Genomic DNA, 25,217 nt, shown 5'->3' with positions numbered 1-25,217 from the left:
GCCAATGAGAAGGACGCCCCACTGCAGCCCAGCGGCTGTGCGGGGCACTGCGGAGCTGGGGCAGCGAGGGCCACCCCACAGCCCAGGGAGCCAGGGCAAGAGGTGGTCAGAGTGCGAGTCTGTCCTGCAGGCAGAGTGAGGAGGGGCAAGCTGGGAGAACGGGAGTCCAGGAGGGCTCCACGGTGCAGTCCTAGGTCTGACTCAGCCAAGTCTCCCCACCGGGACTAGGACGATGGGGAGTGGGTCTGGGGAGGTGGCGGGCACGGAAACAAGTTTAGACCCCCAGCTGCTAAGAAGCTAGACAGACCAAGACGGGACATCTGACCGGCTCCAGGTCACCGCTCTGGGGCTGGAAGGGGTCCCGCTAGGAGTCAGGGCACGCAAGGGGGTGCTCAGAGAGGGTCACCAAGGCCACGAGCGGCCCCGATGGGGGGTGAGGCGCGGCCGGGAGCCTGGGAGGGCCAGGCATGGCAGCGCTGTGGGAGCCAGTTGGGGCCGGATTCGGAGGAGGGGCCCGGGGCAGGAGGCGAGGCGAGCAGCAGACCCCGTCAAGGGTGCACCTGGAGGCCCTGGCCAGAGCTCTGCTGGGCAGCGACAGGGCAGGGCCAGCCTGGAAGCCAATGGCTCACGAGGCCGGGTGGTGGCCATCTCAGAGGGAGCCCGAGAGGCTGCCCACTCGTCACCCAGAAGGTCACTGCGCACACCTCCGGGCCAGGGCCAGGGCTGTGAGCAGACCCTCCTCCCCGTCAGCTGACCCTTCAGAGAGGAGAGGGATGCGGCCAGAAAGGACCCGCACGGCCTCACACCCAGACCGCTGCTCTCAACAACAAGCGGACGCCAGCGCCCGCGGGGCCCCTCGCACAGAGGGGAGGCCGCCTGCGACAGCGGCCCCGGCACCCGCCTCCCTCAGGCCAGGCGCCCTCCCAGACATGGCCCCTCCCAGAGGACCAGGGGCCCAAGAAGAGTCTTACAGAAAAAGCACCAGACGCTGAGTGAAGACAGAAAGAAGAAACCAGGGTGAGGCCAGGGTCACGGGGCCATGTCCTGGCAGCAACACACGGGCCCAGCCGCTGCGGGGGCGTCCGGACGCCCACTCCGACGGGCAGGGCCCAGGCAGAGCCACGGGCCGAGGTGCAGTGGGGGCCAGGGCCCGGGAGCGGTCTGCTCGGATGGGGCCAGTGACCTGCTGAGAAGGGGCAGCTCGCCCACAAGGGCAGGGCCGCGGCTGTGAGAGGAAAGCGGCAGGGGTGAAGGCTGGGTCTCTGGTCCATGAGGTCCCTGGGCAGCCAGGGTCCCTCTACTCAGCGTGACACATCCCAGAGTCAGAGAGAGAGACAGTTACTAAAGGATCTCTTTAAATGAACAGACTGAGGTATCTCTTTAGTGGCTGAGCAGTCACTGCTCGGCAACACTCAGTTGTTAAGTGACAGCTTGCAGTGACCGAAACAGCGAACAGCTCTCCTTTTCCAAAGAGTCTGAACAGCGTGCACCTGAGAATAACCGACCTTCCGGGGAAACTGCTCGGCAGGCGCAGGGCGGCGTCAGACTCCGCCCTGGGCCTTTTCTGCCCAAGTCCCCACGCCGTCTCTTCCCTGCCCCAGGCACGCAGTGCCCCTGCCCTCTGCAGGGCTTCAGGGATGCCTGGAGCCGCCTGCTCCAGCTGGACCACAAGCCTTCAGGGTCAGGCCTGCCAAGATTTCAACTCAGCCCACGCAGCTCCTCTCCAAACCCGCCAGCCCGCCCCGAGGGCCCTCCCCCCTCACCCCCGCAGGGCCTCCCTGAACCCCAGGTCCCCAACTCGAGGCCTCCTCCACCCAGCGGGTGATGGGGACGACCCGACGGGGCTTCACCTGGCCCTCCGCACGGCCACCCAAACAGTGCGCACCGAGACGGAGGCACCTGCGGGGATTCGCCTCCCAGGTGCGTCCCTGAGTGTGGCCCGGCTGTGTTCTGAGTGTGGCCTGGCTGTGTTCTGAGCCTCATTAGAGCACAGAGGTGACGAGCTCGGTGGTCACAGTCATGACAGACCCGCCCGAAGCCTGGGGCCTGCAGCGCATGGCAGCGGCAGGGCCCTCAGCCAGCACTGCCCGGGGCTAGGCTCCGACTCCGACAGCTACACAGGAAACTGGAGACCAGAAAGCTCTCTTTCCCAGACTCGAATCTGTTTAAAATACAGCAACACTTAAAGCATAGCCAGCCTGCAGAGTGTGCAGAGCACCTTCCGGTCAGGCTGCATCTCTGCAGGAGGGCCCAGGACAGAGGCCGTGCCATCGGGTCTCCTCCATGACATCCCACGTCCCAGCGTCAGCAAGCGACGCGGCGGTGTCAGGCTGGGAGGCCATGCAGGGTGGGCGTGGGGCTTCCGAGAGGGCCTTCCAGTGAGCGCTTGGTCTGCGGGCTCTGGGAGGCCAAGGCTGGGCCGGGGGCGCTCTCAGGTGAGAGCAGACAGCGCCTGCAGGTGTGACGAGGCTGGACCCGTGAACGGGAGGGCAACCGCGCTGCAAGTGTCTGCGGGAGAGGCAGTCACTCTGTGATCACAGAACCTAAAGTAAAAAGCTCCCGGCTGGCGCTAGTGGTAAAGAACTCGCCTGCTAATGCCGGAGATCGAAGAGACGCGCGTTCAATCCCTGGGTCAGGAAGACCCCCCTGGAGGAGGGAACAGTAACCCACTCCAGTATCCTTCCCTGGAGAACCCCGCAGACAGAGGAGCCTGGAAGGCTACAGTCCATAGGATCGCACAGAGTTGGACACGACTGAAGCGACTTAGCACACACGCAAAGAAAAAGGAGGTAAGGACCCAGCCCGCCGCCACCACGCCCTCATCACCAAAGCCCTGTGCTTTGTGCCACTGGCACCTCTCAAACCTGAGACCACGGATCCCCAAATCCAGCTGAGACCAAGTTTGGAAAACTGAACTGAAACTTATAACTTTAGGCATATACTTGGCATGCAAAATACAAAGCCAGGATTTGAAACTGCAGATAAGTATTTGGTCAACAAAACTGTCACCACGCTAAAAGCAGAAAACTTAGATACTTCTGTGGAGAATTAAAAGACACAGGTGAACCCGTCCCCAGATAGAGAGGGGGCGATGTGCCGAGCAGGGGGTGCTGGGAGAGGGTGCTGACGCGGGGGACACCTGGCCGAGGCGCCCAGATGAGGCTCCACGTGCCCGGGGGTGGGCCCAGGGGGACCCACGGGAGGAGTGAGGTGCAGGGCCGGTCTCCCACAACCAACGCCACGTCCCTGATCCTGGCTGAGCGGACCCCGCTGATCCGTGGGATGATAGACAGGCCTCTATAAAATACGATTTTCCTTCAGCTATCTGAAGGGAAAAAACAGAAGTAAAAACCTCAAAACTGAATGGGACAGTCAGCAAAATAACTTGGAGAATAAACACAAATTGCTTTCATAATCAGAAAACACTTCCAAAGACAAATTAAAACAGGGTTTCCAGTTCACAGGTTTCCACTCCTCCTTCCCTGAGGCCCGGGGGCACGACCCACAGCCTGACACCCGACAGCACTCCAGGGAACTTCGCCAGCCAGGCCAGGGCCCAGGCGCGTCCCTGGCACCCACTGCGGGGAGAACACCTTCCCCACAGCGAGGGCGTCCAGGCCAGCGGCTCTCACCTGGCGGGGCGGAGGCCAGGGCTGCTGCTGGGCCTCCTGCAGCCCCCACTGCAGAGATGCGCCCCAGCGTCCCCAGGCCTGGGGTCGGGGAGGAGGGCAGGTCAGAGGGTGCCAGCAGCCTCAACCCAGGCCGCGTCCCGCTGCCGCGCCCCCCCCCCCCCGCCCCCCCGCCTGTCTGAAGGCGGCTTGCCCGAGGCATGCTCGTCCCCACTGCCTGCGGGAGGACCTGCCTTCGAGCTGGAGAAGCACGGCCTTCCAGCACCGGCCTCAGCCCCCACGCACCTCTGCACCCCGCTCAAGATGAGACTATCAGAGCTCCGGAGGCAACCGCCTTCCTGTGCTCTGTCTACTTCCCAGCCGAGCAGCCCTTGAGCCCAGTGAAACTTCCTCATCACCCACCGGGGACTAGTAATGAAAAAGGTTTGCCAGCAGTGACATGCGTGTCAAGAGGAGAGGAATTATTCTGCGGGATCTGAACAATCTGTAAGGGAAAAATGGACAGAGTACCTTGTGAAAATTCTACTTTCCAAAATCATTCCAACAAGGAAGTGAAGCACTTGCACCTGGCAGGCCGAGGTGCCACTAGGGTGTTTCTCTGCCTCTAAGAACGTCCGCACGCCTCCTCTGCGCCTGTGCGCTCAGTCGTGCCGACTCTGCGACCCCACAGACTGCAGCTCACCAGGCTCCTCCGTCCATTGGACTCTCCAGGCAAGAACACTGGAGGTGCGTTGCCACTTCCACCTCCAGGGGATCCTCCTGACCCAGGGATCGAACCCACGTCTCCTGTGTTGCCTGCATTGGTAGGTGAATTCTTTACCACTGAGCCACCTGGGAAGCCTGCATGACTACTTTAGTCAAAGTCTATTTAACAAGTTTAGAACTCAAACTGCGTTCATGATTATGAAATGAGAGAGGACTTGGAGGAGACATCCTTCCTGTCTGGTGTTTGCCACCTCATGTCTCAACTTTCTCGTCTGTCAGTCGAACGGCAAGGCATGATGGGGTGTGAGTGAGATAATGGGTCAGCAGTTAAGGGCTCCCTACTCACACTTTTTTTTTTTTTTTTTTGGTGGAGGGGGGCGGGACACTTAGTTGGGTGCCTGGGGCAGCAGAGAACCCTGGCCTCTGAGTTGCAGGGTCTTGCCCGAGTTGCCTGTAAAACCACCACCCCCTACAAGCAGGGTCCAGCAAACAGCCGTCTGGTTCACGCCAGCGATGCAGGGCTTCCCTCCCTCCCTTCCCGTCAGGGCTCAAGGAGTAAGGACGGTGGCAGTGCCTTCCCCAAGCCAGAGCCCACACCGCACCCTGAGCGGGGTAAACAATCTCAAAGGGTTGAGGACCCTCCCCAGGTCTCCCGAGACGTGAACAGAGCTCATGGCAATCTTGCCACATCGCACCCACCCCCTGTCACCGTTTTGGTGGACAGGGGAGCTGGGCCCTCCAGGAGCAGAGACGCTACCTGACCCCCAGGGAAAGGAACTCAGACTCACACAGGCTCAGCCGCAGCTCTCCTGGGAATGTTACAACCTTGACAGTTGAAGGAATTTACTCCCAGGTGTTTCATTGCAGCCAATCACCACTGAACCCTCTACTAACGAGGTAAGAACTACTAGGGTCCCTCTCCCAGAACAGCGATTCCACTGCAGTCTCAGCCGACTTGCCCAAGTGACCATCCAAGGTCACGCAATTGGCGACCGAGCGGTAAGGGCTGTATTTCAGGTTTGGTGACGCCCCGCAAATGGACTCCCATTGGGTCGTGAGGCCTCTCCTCACAGGTCCCTAATGAGAGGCTGGAAGCCGTCCGTCAACACCGTCTGACAGCAGCTTCCGGGACGAAAGGTGGACACAACCGCCGGCTATGGTCTCTCTCTAGCTGGGTGCCCCCGACCCCACACCCCCGAGACCCCCGCCTCCAAAGCCACCAGCCTGCCTACGGCCGGAACGGTCCCTGATGAGATTCGCGTTCTTTTCAGGACGAAGGGGCCACCATCGGGCTCCAGAGGGCGAAGTGGGGCGCCAGGGAGACGCGCTCCCTGCCCTGTCACGGGGGCAGGCGGGGGCATAGACGGCCACACGCCGCACCCGCCCGGCCAGCAGGTCCCCGGCCCCCGGAGGGCACGGCTTCCAGCCCCCAGGCCCCCGGGGAGGCCGGGCCCCCGACAGCACCGCACCCAGGCCCCAGACCCCGGGGAGCCCGGCCCCCAAGCCCTCGACCCCCGCCCGGCGCCCCAGGCCGCGCCCCGGCCTCGGCCCCGCCCCGCCCCTCTCCACCCCCGCGCCCGGTCGCCGCCCAGCCCGCGGCCCCTGACAGGCGCGGGCGCGCCGCGGCCGCAGACCCCACCTTGAGGGTCGGGTACTCCTGCACCTTCAGCGTCATGGAAAGCTGAGCGGCGGACTCCTGCACCGCCATCTTGGATCGGCCAAAACATGAGCGGGCGGAGGGGAAGTGCGGCGCGCGGCACGCCGGGAGTGACGTCGAGGGGCGCGGCGGGCCGGCGTCCGCACCAATCGCCTCCGCTCCCCGTTCTGCGGCTGAGGAAGAAGGCGCGGCCACCGGGCGCGCGGCGAGAGGCGTCCGGCCCACCCAATCAGCGCCCGCCTTTCTCCCGCTCAGCCAATCAACGGGAAGCCCGGCTGGGCGGGGTCCCTCCTTGAACCCGAGGCGGGGTGGGACGGCTGATCAGTGCGGGAAGCTCCCGGTTCCCTGCGGCTCCGGTCCCGGCGCTGGCGCTCTGGGGCTCCCGCGGGGTGCGGAGCGGGCTCCCGCCGTGGCGGTCACTGGGCTCTCGCGGGCCGGCCTCCAGCTAGTGAGCCCGCTGTGCCAGGACGTCTGCAGGCCGCCATCGCCTGTCCGTGGGCTGCTCTCCGCAGAGGGGTGCGGCTGCAGCCCGAAGCGGGGCCCAGGCACCGCCGTTGGGGAGGGGAGGTGGCGGTTCTGAGCTCGGTAAGGAAAGAGGCCGCCACAGTGTACAAAGGCCCGGTGCGGGCAGAGCCTCCGGCGTCCGTGGCTTCCACCCCGACTCAAGTTGCCTTTCAAACCACTCCATATACTTATCCCCTTTTAGTCCTTTCAAAAATAGAAATTAAATTGGGTTTCACTAGTTAGAAGACTTGCAAATTAAGCCAAATTTCACACTCTTTTTTGAAATGATTTTTTAAAAGAAACATTAGCGTTAAAACCCATACACCTGAGGCGACACAAGAAATCCACTGTTGCAGGGGGAGCCGCCTGGACCTCTACACCCATCTTCTCCAGCCTCACCACCGCCCCACCCCGCCCCGACCATGCCCTGCAGCATTCTAGCAAAATCCTGGAGATAACAACCCCACGAGGATGAGAAGCCTCCTGTCCTGGATAAACCGAGTTCCTGGAACCTGACCATGTCAACCTGAGTAAATGCATCAGGGCAATCCAAGTCTGCGCAGCTCAAGGCTAACGAAGCCTCTGTCAGCTGTATAGTATGACAGCCTGTTGTTTTCACCAGAAAACGAGGAATAAGTGAGTAAATGAAAGTCGCTCAGTCGTGTCCGACGCTTTGCGACCCCATGGACTACACAGTCCATGGAATTCTCTAGGCCAGAATACCGGAGTGGGTAGCCTTTCCCTTCTCCAGGGGATCGTCCCAACCCAGGGATTGAACCCAGGTCTCCCGCATTGCAGGCAGATTCCTTACCAACTGAGCCACCAGGCAAGTGCAGAATAACAAGATCTGTAATTTAATAATAACGTAATTTTTTACGTGGGCAACACATTTCACCAAAGAAGGTACACGGATAGCTAAAGAACAAATGAAAAGATCGTCAATACCATTAGCCACAAACACATACCACTTCAAGCACCAGATTAGCTATAATAAAAATAGTGGAGGGACTATAAATGGGAACGCACAGCGTGGCCGACCACAGGCAAATCCAGAAAACAAACGCTGGGAACTCGCTTTTATAGGGAAAAAATCTGGGCGGGGCTCTGATAGCCAGAGTCCACTGGAGGAGCAAAGCATGGACTCTTCGATTAGCTGAGCTGCTTCCGTCTCTGATTGGCTGGGCTGCTGGGGGCGGCCGAGGAAAGTTCTCTTCTTCCGGTAGGTGGAAGCCTCTTCCGGTTAGGGAAATCGACCTGCGAGGAGGGTGTGAGAGCGCCTCCTACGGGCCTGCCTTAACGCAAAGGTTAGCTGACTCTTCCTTAACGAATTCCACATTTCCCCCTTTTGATCAAGATCTTTCCTTGAAAGCATCACTGATCAAGAGTCAGAGTCTTCCCACCTAGCGGTTTGCCAGTGGCTTGTGGGAAAGGCTGCCCACTCCAGTATTCTGGCCTGGAGAACTCCATGGACTGTATAGTCCATGGGGTTGCAAAGAGTCGGGCACGACTGAGCGAATTTCACTCACTTCACTTTGTAGGATCTTAGCTCCCCCACCAGGGATGAAACCCAGGCCTCCTTTGGAGTCTTAACCACTAGACCATCGGGGAAGTGCCAGCTCACCCCCGCTTCTTATGACGTCCCATCTCTGGGGGCTCCGCCTCCAAATACAGCAGGTGGGATATCAGTATAAGACTCCAGGAACATGAAAGCCCAGAGATTTGCATGTCATAGACGTTGTGTAAATCCCCCCACAATCTGTCTGGGGGAATTCATTCTCAGAATTCTTGTATTTGAAGACAAAACTGCATTTTAATTACTTGGCCCTTTTTGAATAACCTTTATTAGTATATAAAAAAAAGTTACTTACTTTGTGTCCCTTGCATAAAGATGAATCATGCCCCAACCCAAGCTTCTTGAACCATGTTGGATGATGGGCCAGGCTTTGTGGCTGGTGCTCTGGCCCGTCAGCCCCATGGAAATGGTCACCCCTTCAATTCTGAGGGCCCAGGGACTGCACGACCCCATTCTCTGAGGGAAACGAGTTGCCACCTCATTTAAACACCTTTCAGTTACCCTCTGTTCTGTGACCTGCAGGGTACGAGGGATGCTCTTACCCCTTTTGCTTTAGTGGACTGTGAGGTGCCCATGTAACAGAGACGCTGATGCCAGCGGGGGTGCGGGTGGGGGTTGGGGTGGGCCGTGAGCCTCCCAGCCTCGCCTCCTACCACCACCCCACCATGTGAGAGCTCTGACCCTGTCTCCAGTCCCGCCCTCCTCCCCCAGGTCCGAGGGTGGGGGCTGGGGGTTCTCACCCCTGGTCACTTTGCCCTTCTGGTGACTGTCCTGATGCTATTCGGGGCCCCAGCAGAGTCACCTCACTGGCACAGACTCAGTTGTGAATAACAAAACTCTCTTGTCACCCAGGAACAGTCAGGGATTCAAGGAGCAAAGGCCAAAGCTGATTTTGTTATTCCTCAGTGCCCACCAGCTGCTGGGTCCTCTCCAGCAAACCCAGAATCTTAGTAGCCAAAGTCCACACTCATGAGCTGTGTCGGAGCAGGGGTGGGTCACGTGAGGGTTCTGAGACCCCCTTCTTGGCAGGTCAGGGGACCTAGAGAAGAAAAGCTGGTGGCCCAGGGTCACTGGGAACTTGACCCCAGGCCACGGGCTTTGGAGATGAGGGTGCGGACTGTCTGTCACAGGGCGGGGGCCAGCCACCCTGTCTGGACCCAAGGGCCTTCTTTCATCTCAGCAGCCCAGAGAACAGTGGAGTATCAACCACCCACAGGGCTCAGGAACACTGCCCAGTCCAACTGGAACTGACCTCTGATGATTTTGAGCTGCATTTTGACCTCATCGGGGGCAGTCAACACCTGTTAATTCTGTTTCAAAAACTGACTCTTCAATTAAACATGTGCCCCACCCAGAATGATGGACTTTACACATAGTTGGCTGCTTACTGGTAAGAAAATAACATCACTCGGTTTTCCCCTGAAATTGTTTAGTAATACAACCTATAGTTAGTTTCTTTGACAACTGTAGAGGCTGAATCCACCCAAACCACGTAATCGTTATTTTGATAAACTCTCCAGGGGAGCAGCTTCCAGAGTCGTGAGGCTGGAGGCCAGGGCACTGCCGGGCAGAGGGGGCCCCCGGGTCCTGAGGTGGGTGCTCGAGAGCCCTCCCTCTGAAAGATGCTATGAGCCTGAAAGTAAGAAGCCTGGGACTCAGAGCAGAGTTGAGACCTCGCTAGTGTGGCCGACGCTGCTCGCAACTGCGAGCAGATGGGCACTGCTGTCCAGGTGTCCGAGCAGCTCCAGCTAAAGAAATCAGGCAGCTGTGTGCATGCGTGTGTGCGTGCGTGTGTGTGTGTGTGTTGTGTGCGCGGCCCCTGCTCCCCAGTGTGAAGCCTCCCTGAAAGGATGCAAGCGGTGTCTCGGGAGGTCTGCCTGGAGACACCCCCCGGGTTTAATTTGGGAAGTGGGTGTTGGGAGGGAGGAACCGGCGCCCAGGGTGGAGAGCAGGTGCTCTGGGCGTGACGTCACCGTGGGCAGAGTTTTCTTCTTCCTGGGGTCACAGTAGTGGAACAGCGGCACCCTGCCCCTAACTCTCACCAGCTAAGCCCGCAGATAATCCCTGCGCTCACAGCAGAGGCCAGACGACTGCTGCCCACTCCAGCAGGTTACTAAGGAGACCAGGACCCTCAGCTTTCTTGATCATGTTGCACCCAAACTAGGAGAAAAAAAGTGTGTTTACCCCCGAAACAGCAAAGCCTGTCTCTGGAGCCAAGGAGGAGCTAGGAGAAGAGCACATAATTTCTAGAGAACAGTTAAAAAAAAAAAAAAAAAAGAGCACAGTGAATTCACAGCTTCAAAGAGTCTCATTAAAATTAAAAGCCACAGTGAGATATCAGCTCACACCTGTCAGAACAGCTGTTAGAAAAACAGTGCAGGTAGCGGACACTTAGGAGGACGTGCAGAAAAGGGGATCTCGGTGGGCTCTTGCTGGGAGTGTAAACTGCTCCAGTCGCTGTGCGCAAGAGTTTGGCCTTAAAAACTAGAAGTAGAATGACATATGTTCCGGTAATTCCACTCCTGGGTATCTATCTGAGAAAAACAAAAACCCTAATTCAAAAACATACATGTAGCCCAGGACTTCCCTGGTGGTCTAGCGGCTAAGACTCCGCGCTCCAGATGCAGGGGGCCGCTGTTTAATCCCTGGTTGGGGAGCAAGATCCCAAATGTCGCAACTAAAGGTCCTGAATAACGCAACTGAGGCCTGGCACAGCCAAACAAATAAATATTTTTAAAGTAAAATAAAAATTGAAGTTCTCTGCATTTACATGAAGCATGATAGGTTCAGGAAGAAGCAAGTGTGAGATGCATTTTAAAAAAAGATACATGCGACCCGACATTCACAGCAGCTCTGTTGACAACAGCCAATGCATGGGAGCAACGCAAGTGTCCGTCGACAGGTGAACGGATAAAAAAGATTCGGTTTATATACACAGCGGGACATTGCACCTGTGATGTGCATGCTCACTCGCTCAGTCGTGTCCGACTCTTTGCGGACTCTCTGGACTGTAGCCCGCCAGGCTCCCCGTCCATGGGATTCTCCAGGCAAGAATACCAGAGTGGGTTGCGATGCCCTCCTCCAGGGGATCTTCGCGATCCAAGGATCGCGCCCATGTCGCACACATCTCCTGCGTTTGGCAGGCGGGGCCTTCGCCACTAGCACCGCCTGGGAAGCCCACAATGGAATATTGGCCATAAGAAAGAAGGACAGTTTTGCCATTGGCAACAATATGCTAAGTGAAATATCAGAGAAAGACAAACACTGTATGATATCACGTATGTGTGGAGTCTAAAGAAGAAAACAAGCAAATGTACATGAGAGACAGACTCACAGATAAAGAGAACCAGTCAGTGGTTACCAGTGGGGAGAGGGAAGTGGGGAAGAGAAAGAGTGAAGCATCAAAGACTCTTTCATTCAATGAAAAAGTTGTATTAATTACAAAAGAAAGAAAGAATAATCTACAAGCTGTGTTTTTTAGACAAGATAACAGTAAAAGAAAGCAGAAAGAAGAAATAATAAAGGAAGAATTAAAAAGTTAGAAATCTTTACAACAGTAGAACCAATATATAAATGCAGAATATGGTTGTTCACAAAATAAAATAGATAATTCTACTAGCTGACTACTTTCTTTTTAAAGAAAAAAGCAAAATGACAGAAATATGGAAAGTAAGAAATTACAACAGGGAAACGGCTAAGAAATAAAAGTACAGGAACCATAGAAGAGCAGACGCTTCTGGAAATGAGGGAGCCCTGCCTTCCACCCGCTCTGTCCATCAGGTGGACCCACACGACACGTGGACGTTCTCACCTGGCTTCTACCGTCAGACAAGCAGGTGAGGTCCACACAGTCCGTCAGTCAGCACGCCTTCCCTCGTGTTGCCAGCGCATGGCTTGTCCGTCCGTCCTGCTGAGGCGGGTGTTGGGGCTCTTTCCAGTTGGACGCCCCCGCCGAGCACTGCTGTGCCCCAGCGCTCAGTCCTCTGGGAGTGTGTCTGGGACAGAGGTGCTGGGTCAAGGCTGGGACGTTGGGTTGTTCAGTCGCTCGGTCATGCCTGACTCTTTGCGACCCCATGAACTATAGCACACCTGGCCTCCCGGTCCCTCACCATCTCCCAGAGTTTGTTCAAACTCACTTCCACTGAGTCGGTGACGCCGTCCAGCCATCTCATCCTCTGTCGTCCCCTTCTCCTCCTGCCCCCAATCCCTCCCAGCATCAGGGCCTTTTCCAATGAGTCGGCTCTTCTCATCAAGTGGCCAAAGTATTGGAGTTTCAGCTTCAGCATCAGCCCTTCCAGTGAACACCCAGGACTGATCTCCTTTAGGATGGACTGGTTGGATCTCCTTGCAGTCCAGGGGACTCTCAAGAGGCTTCTCCAGCACCACAGCTCAGAAGCATCCATTCTTCAGCGCTCAGCTTTCTTTATTGTCCGGTTCTCACATCCGTACATGTGAGATGTTGGGAGAGGAGGGGTAACTTTATCAGAAACTGCTCAACTGCTCTTCAAAGTGACTGTCCCAACACCTAAGCCCAGCAGCAGGAGAGAGCTCCAGCCCCAGCATCGCACCTTCCAGTCTTAGCCGTTGTCACGTATGTGCTTTAAGTGTGCTCTTCACCTGACTCGTGACACTGAGCGTCTCTGCATGTGACGACTGGCTACCCATAGGCAAACACGCTGTGCGAGCTCGCTAGGCCACTTCCCTCATGTCTGACTCTGTACAACCCTATGGACTGTGGCCCTCCAGGCTCCTCTGTCCGTGAGATTCTCCAGGCAAGACTACTGGAGTGGGTTGCCATGCCCTCCTTCAGGACTCATGCACAACGTAAATTGGCTGTTTAAATGGCTTGCTTCTGTTTAAATTGCCGTTCATCTTTTCATCGTTGACTTGCCCAAGTTCTTTTAAGTTCTTCGTATACTCTGGACACAAACCTTTTCCCAGAAACATGTTTTGTGATATTTTCCTCCCAATCTGCTTGGCTTTACTATTTACTGAAATTGCCTTTCAGCCAGCAGATAATGTTAATTTTAATGAAGTTTAATGTAATCTATTTTTTTTTATGGAGCATGGTTTTTGTTTCTTATCTAGAAACATTTGACTATCTGAGAGATGAAATATCCTAACTCTGGAAGCTGGATAACTTTAGTTTTCACATCGAGGCTTATGTTCCACCTTGAATTAATTTGCAATCTGTGAGGCAGCAGCCAGGGCTCATTCCGTACAGACACAGGGCCGAGGAAGAGATGTTCCGCCCTGTGCATTTAAAGTGTTTCCCTTTCCCCATGGAATTGCATTGGCAGCTTCATGTAAAGTCAATTGATTGCTTTTGTGCTGGCCTATTCCTGGACTCTTTATTGAGTTCCACTGGCTGCTTGGTCTATCCCTACAGCAAACCACGCTGTCCAGATTTCTGCAGCTTTGTAATAAATAAGTCCTGAAACCACAGAGTGCAGGCCCTCCAACTTTCCTTTTTTCATCAAGATGCTCTTGGCTACTTTAGGGTTTTCCTGGTGGCTCAGAGGTAAAGAATTCACCTACCAAAGCAGGAGACCTGGTTGATCCCTGATCAGGGAAGATTACACGTGCCGTGGAGCAACTAAGTCTCTGCACCGCAACTACTGAGCCTGTGCTCTAGAGCTTGGAAGTCACGACTCCTGAAGCCCGAGTGCCCTAGAGCCCGAGCTGCTCAACAAGAGAAGCGATGAGAAGCCGGTGCACCGAACCAGAACGTAGCCCCCGCTCAGCACAACTGGAGACAAGCCCGAGCAGCAGCAAAGACCCGCGCGGCAGATGCATAAATGAATCAAGGCAATTATTTTTTGAAGAGATTGTCTTGGCTATTTTAGACCCTTTCTGGTTCCATTTAAATTTTAGAATAAGTTTGTCAATTTCTAAAAAAAAATAGTCTCGTTGGGGCTTTGATTAACAGTGCGTTGAATTTATACATGAGTTTGGGGGACAACTGACATCTTATACAAAAAAAGATCTTCATGGCCCAGATAACCACGATAATGTGATCACTCACCTACAGCCAGTCATCCTGGAATACAAAGTCAAGCGGGCCTTAGGAATCATCACTATGAACAAAGCTAGTGGAGGTGATAGAATTCCAGTTGAGCTACTTCAAATCCTAAAACATAATACTGTGAAAGTGCTGCACTCAATATGCCAGCAAATTTGGACCACTCAGCAGTGGCCACAGGACTAGAAAAGGTCAGTTTTCATTCTAATCCCAAAGAAAGGCAATGCCAAAGAATGTTCAAACTACCGCACAATTGTACTCATCTACACACTGGCAAAGGCAATGGCAACCCACTCCAGTACTCTTGCCTGGAAAATCCCAGGGACAGAGGAGCCTGGTAGGCTGTAGTCCATGGGGTCACTAAGTCAGACATGACTAAGCGACTTCACTTTCACTTTTTGCTTTCTTGCATTGGAGAAGGAAATGGCAACCCACTCCAGTGTTCTTGCCTGGAGAATCCCAGGGACAGGGGAGCCTGGTGGCTGCTGTCTATGGGGTCACACAGAGTTGGACACGACTGAAGTGACTTAGCAGCAGCAGCACACACTGGCAAAGTAATACTCAAAATTCTCCAAGCCAGGCTTCAACAGTACACGAACCGAGAACTTTCAGGTGTTCAAGTTGGATTTACAAATGGCAGAGGAACCAGAGATCAAATTGCTAATATCAGTTGGGTCATAGAAAAAGCAGGAGAGTTCCAGAAAAACATCTACTTCTGCTTTATAGACTACGCCAAAGCCTTTGTGTGAATCACTACAAACTGTGGAAAATTCTTAAAGATACAGGAATACCAGATCACCTTTCCTGCCTCCTAAGAAATCTGTATGCAGGTCAAGAAGCAACAGTTAGAACTGGACATGGAACAATGGATTGGTTCCAAATTGGAAAGGAGTACGTCAAGGCTGTGTATTGTCACCCTGCTTATTTACCTTCTATGCAGAGTACATCATGTGAAATGCCAGGCTGGATGAAGCACAAGCTGGAATCAAGATTGCTGGGAGAAACATCAATAACCTCAGATATGGAGATGACACCACCCTTATGGCAGAAAGTGAAGAGGAACTAAAGAGCCTGTTGATGAAAGAGGAGAGTGAAAAAGCTGGCTTAAAACTCAATATTCAAAAAACTAAGATCATGGCATCCAGTCCCATCACATCCTGGCAAATAGATGGGGAAACAATGGAAAGAGTGACAGACTTTCTTTCCTTGGGCTCCAAAATCACTGCAGATGGTGACTGCAGCCATGAAATTAAAATATGCTTGCTCCTTGGAAGAAAAGCTATGACCAATCTAGACAGCATATTAAAAAGCAGAGAGAGTACTTTGCTGACACAGGTCCATCTAGTCAAAGCTGTGGTTTTCCCAATAGTCATGTATGAATGTGAGAGTTGGACTATAAAGAAAGCTGAGCACCAAAGAATTGATGCTTTTGAACTGTGGTGCTGGAGAAGACTCTTGAGAGTCCCTTGGACTGCAAGAAGATCAAACCAGTTAATCCTAAAGGAAATCAGTCCTGAATGTTCATCGGAAGGACTGATGCTGAAACTCCAATAATCTGGCCACATGAAGTGAAGAACTGAGTCACTGGAAAACGTCCTGATGCTGGGAAAAGTTGAAGGCAGGAGGAGAAGGAGCCGACAGAGGATGAGATGGTTGGATGGCATCACCGAGTCAATGGACAGGAGTTTGAGCAAGCTCCGGGAGTTGGTGATGGACAGGGAGGCCACGTCAAGTGCTGCAGTCCATGGGGTCGCAGAGAGTCGGAGATGACTGAGCGACTGAACTGAACTGAACTAACATCTTAAAGATACTGAGTCCTCTAAACCATGACCATGGCCTCCGTGGGTGCTGCAGTCTGAACGTGTGTGTCCTGGGCTGGCAGTGGGGGCGGGGATGAGGAGGGGGCTGAGTTCGGTGGTCTGCAGAAATCTCCTGGGTTCCTGCTCCTGCCTCAGGCCAGTCTGTCTTTGGGCCACAGCATGTTGTCCTTGCCCTTTGGGTGATCTGCCAGTGTCTCACTGCGCCCGGGGAGGAGGGCCTTACTGCCTCCAGCACAGGTGCGCACTCAGAGCCCCTTGTAAACATTCCGCCCAGAGGCTCGCTTTCCTGGACGGTCACTCACTCCATCTGCTGCTAGAACACAAGTGCCCACAATCCCCACGGATGGAGGAGCCCGGCGGGCTACAGTCCACAGGGTGGCAAAGAGTCAGACACGCCTGCAGTGGCCGAGCACGCACGCGGAACGCCGATGGACACGAGTGCTCATAGAGCCCGTGATCCATAGCTGCTGTTAACTCGCTTCTCATTCCAAAGAGTTCTTGTTCTCTTGTTTTCCATTTGAACAGAAGGACATGCCTTCCAGATGCTCGTGTATTTTTTAAAGACCAAACTCTATTTTAATTGGCAAACATGGATCTACTGCTTTTATAGATCAGAAATTGCAAAATATCAACAATTTCTTTGGGAGTTCAACCTAAAATCACTTTTACTTTTAAAAAAATATTTAAGAGCAGCGTTAGGTTCAAAGCAAAATTGAGAGGAAGATATAGATTCCCATGCACCCCGTCGCCCCCCAACCCCCACCATGAATATCCCCCACATACTGTCATCAACATGCCCCGCCCCGGCGGCCACATCAGCATTGCCCTCCCCCTACCCCCTGGGATCCCTCCACTGGGAGCTGTGATGTCGGAGCCGTGCCTCGTCCAACACATTTAGGAAGGATTTGGCTTGAACAATTTTTTCGTTTTCATTTAATATTTATTTGGCTGCATCAGTTCTTGGTTGCAGCGTGTGAGCTCAGGGATCAAACCCAGGTTCCCTCTATTGGGAGCCTGAAGTCTTAGCCATAGAACCACCTGGAAAAGTCCTTTAAAAAATGGTTTTCTAAAGTACAATAAAACTAAATTTATTATTATCTGCAGTTGGATGCTCCTTTTGCTTCCTAGGGGTAATTATTCATTCTAGGTTTTCCACATTTCACACTGTAACTCCTTGTTTTTGTTTTTTTTTTTAGGCTGTGCTGGGTCTTCATTAGTGTTTAAGGGCAATTGCCAGCTACTCGTCACCGAGGTGCTCAGCCTTCTCACGGTAGTGGATTCTCTTGTTGCAGAGCACAGGCTCCGGGCGTGTGGGCTCAGAACTTGCGGCCTGAAGGCCCTAGAGCGTGCAGGCTCGGAAGTTGTAACACACGGGCTTAGCTGCTCTGCAGCATGTAGGATCCTGAGGGACGCGGGATCCAACTCGTGTCTCCTGCATCGACAGGCAGATTGTTAACCAGTGAGCCGCCAGGGAGGCCCAGTAACTCCTTGCTTTCTGGTATTTTCATGCTAAATCACCACTGCACGCTGACAGGTCTGTTTATTTTACTCACTTAAGCTCACAGGCAGGATTTTACTGAGAAAATCTCTTTAAAGCACTAATAGTAATTTTAAATTCCTTTATAGAAAATATAATGAGACAAAGAAGGAAAGAGTTGAGCTGACAAAGTCAGTCTACCAGGTCCCCTTTCCCGTCTACGTGTAAGCTCCCCTATGTGTGCACAGATGCTCAGTATCTTTAAGATGTTAGTTCAGTTGAGTCCAGTCGCTCAGTCATCGACTCTCTGCGACCCATGGACTGCAGCCCACCAGGCTCCTCTGCCCATGGGATTCTCCAGGCAAGAACTCTGGAGTGGGTTGCCATGCCTTCCCCCGGGGGATCTTCTCAAGCCAGGGATCAAACCCAAGTCTCCCGCATTGCAGGTATATTCTTTACCATCTGAGCCACCAGAGAAGCCCAGGAGTACTGGAGTGGGTAGGCTATCCCTTCTCCAGGGGATTTCCCTGACCAAGGAAACAAACCAGGATCTCCTGCATTTCAGTCAGATTCTTTACCAGCTGAGCTACCTGGGAATCCCAAGCCCTGCCGTACTGATGGTTAATTCAGTTTATACAGCCCTTTCCTACTGGGAAAGTGACCCTGCGCCCAGCGTGGTTTGCACTCTCGCTGCCGAATGGAGGCACACCAGACACCATGGTCCTTGGTGTCCATCTCAAGCCACGCCTGCCCTGCCCCCCAGACCCCACTGCAGATGCTCACAGCCTCGGAGCCCCATCACCCACCCTGGAGCTGTCCCGGCACCTGTTCCCCACAAGCCGGGGGTTGGCTGGGGGCTGCTGAAAGAGGAGGAGGGCAGGGTGGCCATAGAAGTGTGCCTGCTGCCCTGTGGCAGGATGCATGGAAACCAGGGTACAGCCCTGGAGCAGGGAGCATGGGACAGAGGCCGGGGCAAAGCCTCCCTCAAGAGGCCTAGGACTCAGCTCGGTCATGATGCCTAGACATGATGCCAAGCGGCAAAGTTTGAAAATACAAAGATTACACTTCATCAGAATTTAAAACTTGTGCATCAAAGGACACCATCAAGAAAGGGAGAAGGCAACCTTCAGAATGGGGGCTGCTGCTGCTGCTGCTGCTGCTGCTAAGTCGCTTCAGTCGTGTCCGACTCTGTGCGACCCCACAGACGGCAGCCCACCAGGCTCTCCCGTCCCTGGGATTCTCCAGGCAAGAACACTGGAGTGGGCTGCCATTTCCTTCTCCAATGCAGGAAAGTGAAAAGTGAAAGTGAAGTCGCTCAGTCGTGTCCGACCCTCAGCGACCCCATGGACTGCACCCTACCAGGCTCCTCCGTCCATGGGATTTTCAGAATGGGGGAAATACCTGCAAATCGTGGACTTAGTGTCTAGAATACAAAAGAGCTCGACTCGGTGACAAAGACAGACCAAAAAAAGACATAGGAACAGCAAAAAGCACAGCGAAGAATGCTCAGCATCCCCGGGGCAGGGGCTCAGACGTACTCTGCATGCAGCGCTGGCGACACCCGGCTCTTCGGTGTTAAAGGCACTCGAGACACAGCGGGCGCAGGAAGGGCGGTCTCACAGCCCTTGTCTTTCTGAAAGCAGAGGTGAGGGCCCGTGTGGAGGACACCCTCCTGCAGCAAGAGGACACCAGAGAGGGGTGACTGGGCGAGGGCTCAGCAAGCAGACCCGCGCGGACACGTGGAATCCCCCCTCCGCGGATCTTTCGGCTTCTTTCCCCAGAGTGCCACTCTTCTGTTCAATCTTCTTAGTAACACCTCGTCACCTTTCAGGGCGTGGTTCTGTGAGGACCCCCACGCCCATGTAGAATTTTGTTATTAATAAATAAAACGTGCCTGTTTTTCTCCTGCGGACACGTCCTACATCCATGTAGCTGACGGATGAGGAGATAGAGGAGAAGCCTGACCTCCAGTTGCCAAACAAAAATCCAAAGCCAGAAAAAACAAAATCATCCAAAAAGAAAGTAACACGTGTCAGCGTCGGTGAAGGCGTGGACAAGATGGAGCCCTCCCACTTGCAAGCGGGACGGGCCGCTGCTATGGAAGCCAGACTGGCGGCCGCTCAGCAAGTTACGCCAGACCCAGCAATCGCTCCCGGGGGAAACCCCAAAGAGCCTCCCAGAGAACCTGACTCAGTGCGGTCCCTTCTGCTCTGCCGTGGGAGGGGAGTCCTGGAGGGTGGCCGGGAGCCGGGCCTGGGGGCTACCCGACCGCCCAGTCCCTCTCGGAGATGGGTCCTGGTGCACAGCTGGCGGACCACAGTCAGCGTGTCAGGACGTCGGGCTGTTGCTGCTGGGATCGTCCACAGCCATACCTTATCAGTTCTGGAGAATGAATGGAAGCCACGTGCCCACAGGCTCTGTGCCCGTGACAGAGAACCCTGGTCGGGGGAGAGGCCTCAAGCCGCGGGCCCACCACGCTCAGTCCCCACGCAGACGCCTGGCCAGACTGCGGCTCCCCTGGGCTCCAAGCACCTTCCATCCCAGGCCTGGAGGCTGGGCTGAGTGGACAGCCCAGTGGCGGCCCCCACTGTGCATCTCCACATCCTTTGTCCTGGGACAGCCTTGGGCCCCGCCCCCGGGTGCGCTGAGCACGGGCCATCTGAGCCGCGGCGCCCCCGTGTTCTGTCCCCACGAACCCAGGGCAGCCGGCGCCCCAACCTGTCTCCAGCCTGGCCTCGCCCACCCCCCCACCACATTTGCTCCCTGGAGGTCTGCGTTAGCCTGGCACCTGCTGCCACAGCGTTGAGGTCCAAACCCAAGTTCTGCCACCAACTGGCTGGGATGCCTCCACCAGAAAGGGTCTCTGTTGGAATCCCTGGGTGCGGCTCCCCTCTGCTGGTTTCTCTTCCATCAGGGTGGCACCCGGCGCTGGCCGTGAGCCTGGGGGATCTGCAGTTCAGGCCCGGCTGGCTCGAGGGTGAGGACACATGTGGGCTGGAGCAGCCCTCGATCCCAGCACAACCATCACGGGACACTGTCTTCCAACACAGCTGTTTATTCACAACTCATACACATGCTGGTCAGGCCAGCTCCTTCCCAGGGTTGGGGGCTGCACAGATGACCGGTCTTTGTGCTGTGAACCTGTCCCGGGGCACAGGCTTCCAGGAAGCCCCTGAAGTTGAGGAAGAAGCCCTCCAGTTCTCGAACCCGCGCCTCCTGCCGCCCCAGGTGCTCGGCGTTTTCTTGTGGTGCCTCCGCCTCCCCCTCCAGGTGGGACAACCTGTCCCCGAGCAGCCCCAGCTCAGCCAACAAGTCCTCTGTGCGTGGGGCCTGGGGCTCTCCTGGGACATGGCCACGGGGGCCCTGCTCAGCGTCAGCCATTCCATTCAGCAGCTCTTTCAGCCTCACCTGTCCGAAGGCAGGGCATCCCTCTCGCCCTCTGGAGAGAACTCTCCAGAAGACCAAGACACCCCAGCACTGGAAGAGCCAGCTGAACCTGGTCCCAGGCCAGCGGTCTCCAGGCCCACGGCCCATCAGTACCTCAGCACTGAGACCCACCAGGGGGACCACACCCTGCACGGCTCCATGCACCAGCCACGAGACGCTGGCGTTTCCGAGCCTGTCTCCCAGGAACACAGCCACCACCAAAGCCTGCAGAGACAGCCGCCTACCCGACCCCAGCGGTGGAAGGCCGAGGCCCGCTGGGGCCAGGGGTCTCGGGTTGGTCCCCACTGGGTGAGGACGCCTTGCTTCTTTGGATGCAGGTGGCTCTCCCGCCCCCATTTCCCGGTCTCCCGCCAGCCTCACCGAGTGATTGAACTGCTGCTGGGGGTGAGGGGCTGCTGGAGCCGGCCCTTCCCTTTCTGGGGGTCGGGGAGCCACCGGGGCATCAGGGAGCCAGTTGGGGCCAAGGTTGCCTGGCGGCTTTGGGAGGGTTCCGAGGCCGGCCTCCTTACCCTCTGCAGGCTCTGGGTGCTGCTTCTGGGAGGAGTGTGCAGAGGTGGGGCACACACTGAAAGGCATGAAGGATTTCTCTTCCACCAGGTAGCAGCCCCTTCCAGCCAGCTCCCCTGGGCTGAACAAAGGCATCGAGGCCACAGGCAGACAAGGACTCAGGTGTCATCATGGGAAAGCTCCAGGCTGGGTTTCCGGCCTGCACGTGGGTAGGGTCCTGAATGAGGGGGTGCGGGGGATGGCCGCTGCCCTTGAGGGGGTAAAGGGTCAGTGTTGGAAGGCCTGGAGGGTCTGCAGGGCTGTGGAGATGGGCACGTACACTTAGGGCCTAGCTGGAGGCCAGGTGCGTGTCGGGGGTGCTACGCTGGCGTGTGCGGAGCGGTGTGCGGCCCCAAAGGACTGAGGGTCCCCTGCGCTCCGGTTCTCGCCGCCTGATCTCCCGCTGCTGGAGGGGAACACCAAGGCGAGGAGTCGGGCCAGCTCCAAGGGGCTGGAGTCCAAGGGGACCTTGGTTTTAAGGTCCCTAGGTGGGTGACCACACAAGAGCCTGTGACCCGTGGTCTGTGGCTGCCCTCGGCTCTGCAGGGAGCCCACTGAGAGGTTTGCTGGCCGTGGGCAGGAGTCCCGGGAACTCTCCCTATGAGTCAGCGACAGTCGTTCGTGGAACAGGACGTACGATGCTGCTCCAAGGTTTACAAGTGTCCAAGTCCGGGTTGGAGGCCGCCCTCTGCTCAGCGCTGAGCTGGAGGCCAGGCGCGTTTCGGGGCGCTACGCTGGCCTGTGCGGAGCCGGTGTGCGGCCCCGGAGGCCTGAGGGTCCCCTGCGCTCCGGTTCCCGGCGCCCGATCTCCCGCTGCGGGAGGGGAACACCAAGGCGAGGAGTCGGGCCAGCTCCCTCCGCTGAAGCGGGTGCGCCAGGCGCCGCGTGCGGGTGCGCGGACTCGCAAGCCCACCTAGCGGAGCGGAAGTGGCCGCGAACATGAACGTGGAGTGCATGGTATGGGCCAGAGGCCCGGGGCAGGAAGAATGGGCGCTGGTCGCCAGAAGGGCGGCCGAAGAGGCGGCGAGGAGGAGAAGCAGAAGCGGCAGCAGCCGCGGCAAAACCGCCATCTCGCCTCTCCGCTCTCCTCTCCCTGGGAGACCGCGGCAGCGCCCGGCCTTTATACGCGGCTCCGCCAATCTGGCCCCGCCCCGCTCCCCGCGGGGTCCCTGAGGCCCTGGGGGGCAGGGCGGTGCATCTGAGAGCCGGTCGGGGGAGGGCGCTCCAGGGGTTGCCATGGTGACGTTAAACCTGCCTGGATCCTAAGGCTCCAAAGGCTCCCTTCGGTGTCTCAGCTTCGGATTGCCTCTGATAGCGGACGGAGGACAGGCGGTCCGCGAAAGAGAGGTGGTGTGCAGGGAGATGGGCTGCAGGAGATATGGAGAAGGATAGAGGAGGTGAGATGCTGGGAAGGGGGCGGGGGCTCCCACCAGAGGGTCCGGGCATCAGAGGAAACGGGCGGCCCATCTGGTCAGGCGGCTGTGTGTTCCCTAGACGGATCCCAGCACTCCTGTGCGGGTGAGTCTGCGTGCCACTGGCACAGCGAGGCCAAACGATACTGGATCCTCGGAATCTGGAGCAGAGAAAGGTTTATTGCTGCACGATGCGAGGAGACGCGTGACTCCCACCTTAAAAACCCCAAACTCCCCAAAGGTTTCAGCAAAGCCCTTTCCTGGGAAAAGTGAGGTGAAGCGTGGTAAGTCGTTGCAAACTTCCTGGTGTCAAATTCTTTGTTCTTGAGGTCAGGTCATGGTCAGGTAACAGTGTTCCTGTAAATGTCTCTAAATGAATGCCATTCTCTGTTCTGACAAGAAAAGACAAGGTCTCAAGGCTCAACTTTCACCCTCCAAGGTCCACCTTCCTGGCTAAGGCCTGGGGGGGCGGGGGCGGGGTTGGCGCTCCCTGCTAGGGCCAGTCAGCCTGCCCAGGAGTCTTCGTCCAGCACCCAGTCTGGGTCCTCCCACTAGCACCCAGGCCGGGCTGAGGAGGCAGATCTCAGCTGGTGGTGCCCTTGGAGCCAGGTCCCCAGACCCTGTCCAGCTGCTTTCTCTGAGGCAGCTAGGCGCCCAGGACCCAGCTGGTTTTCAGTTTCCTCAGGCCCTCCAAACAGTAGGGGGTCAGGTCCCTCGCAGGGCAGCCAGGCAAACCGCTGCTGCCCTTAGGTCCCAGTGTGGGGACTGGGGAGACCTTCACTGCGGCCTCTCGGCCTGGGCCCGGCCAGCCGGCAGCATTGGCAAGGGCTGTGGAGCCCAGCAGGACAGAGCCCCTAGCCTGTCCCCCCACCCCCATGCACTGGCCTGAGGCCGGGTGAGCAGGAGGGCTCCGGGGTGAAGGCTGGGGTCCGCCTCTTACCTCCCTCTCTGCCTGACCACCACCACTCCCCTGACCGCTGGCCTAACAGGCCTTTAATCACCACCCTGGCAGTTTCTCAGTAGTGGCTGCCTGGTAACGGTAGCTGTACTGGCCGCTGCACCCATGCCTGTCCCCACCACGCACTTGTCCTTTCTCTGTCACGCACTCATCCCTGGAGACGTCAGCCCCACTTGCTGGCACCGCGACCCTCCTGTCTGTATTTTCCACCGGACAGTCTGTTTTGTCCTTCGGCTTCTGGTGCTTGAACTTCTTGCCTCCCGTTGCAAACACTGCTGCTCTTTTCCCCAGCAGCTGTTTCTTCTATGCCGAATACAATAAATACGAATACATAAAATGTCAGCTGTCCTGGTCTCCTGATGAAATGGGCTCACAGAAGTAGGCCCATCCCCAGGGGATGAATCTTGACTGGAGGAAAGCAGGCATGGCCCTCTCTTTCCTCTGTTGGAATGGTGGGGTGGGGAGAACACATGACCCAGTTCTGCCCAATAGAGCTGAGAGGAGCCCTGTTTAGGAGGCAGGTGGTGTTTGGGAAAGTCTCATCTCTTTAAAGGAAGGCGGGTGGTGGAAATCAATCATCACTGTTTTCCTTCGACCTGGTAGGGGGAATGTGATGGGAGGAGATGTAGCAGTCAAAGTGAGGCTGTGAGGAAAGAGCTAAGGAGAATCCCAGAGGAGCTGGTTCAAAGACCTGCCCTTGCTGACCAAATAAACTAATCAACCCCATAGCCTCCGGACTCCGGGCTCTTGGCAAGATCATCACCGCCTGCACTGAAGCCATGTTGGGCCAGAAGTTCTGTTATGGGATCCATTTCATTCATTAATTCAGAATAATTAAGTACCTTATTAAATATTTCTTGTGCTGAGTCCACTTTCTAATCAGCAAAATCTGACATGCACAGAGATGATGAGGGCCAGTGGAGAGGATGAAGGCGCAAGGAAGAGGTCCCGGAGTGGACAGACTGTAGACAGAGCCTGAGGACACGCGGACCTGGGGCGCCACCACCGCCCTGCAGTCCACCCCAGTGGGCTTGTCCACAGCTTGCTAGCAGGTGGGAGAGACATTGGGGATTGCTAGGCGGCCTGGAGGTGGTGCTGGGGTGATGCACCCTGGGAGAGAGACCGGGGAGGGTCACCAGGTGGCCCTGGAGACCGGCCCAAAGGCAGAAGAGGGGCAGCCTCAGGGCCGACCCTTCAGGGCGCAGGTGAGGTTCTCCTTGGTAATAAGCCCTTTCCAAGTCCGCCCTGTAAACACTCCTGCTGGTATTTCAAACCAATGCAGGAGCGCTCCTCCCTGCCCTCCCAACACTATGCCCTCCAGGCATATCAGCCTGGTCCTCTGTAGACCCCACATAGGGTTTGCTGCTGCTGCTGCTGCTAAGTCGCTTCAGTTGTGTCCGACTCTATGCGACCCCATAGACGGCAGCCCACCAGGCTTCCCCATCTCTGGGATTCTCCAGGCAAGAA

At 56.2% G+C, this 25,217-nt stretch overlaps 2 protein-coding genes and 1 long non-coding RNA gene across 8 annotated transcripts in view; 1 reads left to right on the top strand and 2 right to left on the bottom strand.

The window, feature by feature from the left end:
* MAEA (macrophage erythroblast attacher, E3 ubiquitin ligase) overlaps nucleotides 1–6,143 on the bottom strand; it is a 26,703-nt gene extending 20,560 nt beyond the window's left edge. For 2 of the 6 annotated variants that reach the window (XM_006044960.4, XM_044946290.2), the window contains exon 1: nucleotides 5,974–6,137. In XM_006044960.4, the coding sequence (XP_006045022.1) occupies nucleotides 5,974–6,042 (69 nt within the window). In that variant the 5' untranslated portion in view covers nucleotides 6,043–6,137. Of the gene's footprint in view, nucleotides 1–5,973 lie in introns of all 6 variants that reach the window. The other 4 variants (XM_025290498.3, XM_006044961.4, XM_025290497.3 and 1 more) reach the window with 4 other exon arrangements.
* Nucleotides 6,144–6,274: 131 nt separating this feature from the next.
* On the top strand, nucleotides 6,275–7,052 carry LOC123334526. The gene is made up of 2 exons (XR_006552531.2): nucleotides 6,275–6,576; nucleotides 6,852–7,052. It is a non-coding gene; the product is annotated as an uncharacterized LOC123334526 (long non-coding RNA).
* Nucleotides 7,053–20,441: 13,389 nt separating this feature from the next.
* On the bottom strand, nucleotides 20,442–24,471 carry LOC112586270. The gene is made up of 2 exons (XM_044946276.2): nucleotides 23,899–24,471; nucleotides 20,442–22,953 (listed from the first exon to the last, which is right to left on the bottom strand). The coding sequence occupies exon 2, from the start codon at nucleotides 21,474–21,476 to the stop codon at nucleotides 20,442–20,444; it is 1,035 nt and encodes a 344-aa protein (XP_044802211.1). The 5' UTR covers nucleotides 21,477–22,953; nucleotides 23,899–24,471.
* Nucleotides 24,472–25,217: the final 746 nt, after the last annotated feature.

This window comes from Bubalus bubalis, chromosome 7, assembly GCF_019923935.1.
Source record: "Bubalus bubalis isolate 160015118507 breed Murrah chromosome 7, NDDB_SH_1, whole genome shotgun sequence".
NCBI lineage: Eukaryota > Metazoa > Chordata > Mammalia > Artiodactyla > Bovidae > Bubalus > Bubalus bubalis.
Note: the sequence above shows the minus strand (reverse complement) of the source record. Positions and strands in the feature narration are given on the sequence as shown.

Coding starts and splice junctions, on each gene's coding strand:
- LOC112586270 (XM_044946276.2), bottom strand. CDS start 21,476: ATGCCTTTGTTCAGCCCAGGGGAGCTGGCTGGAAGGGGCTGCTACCTG.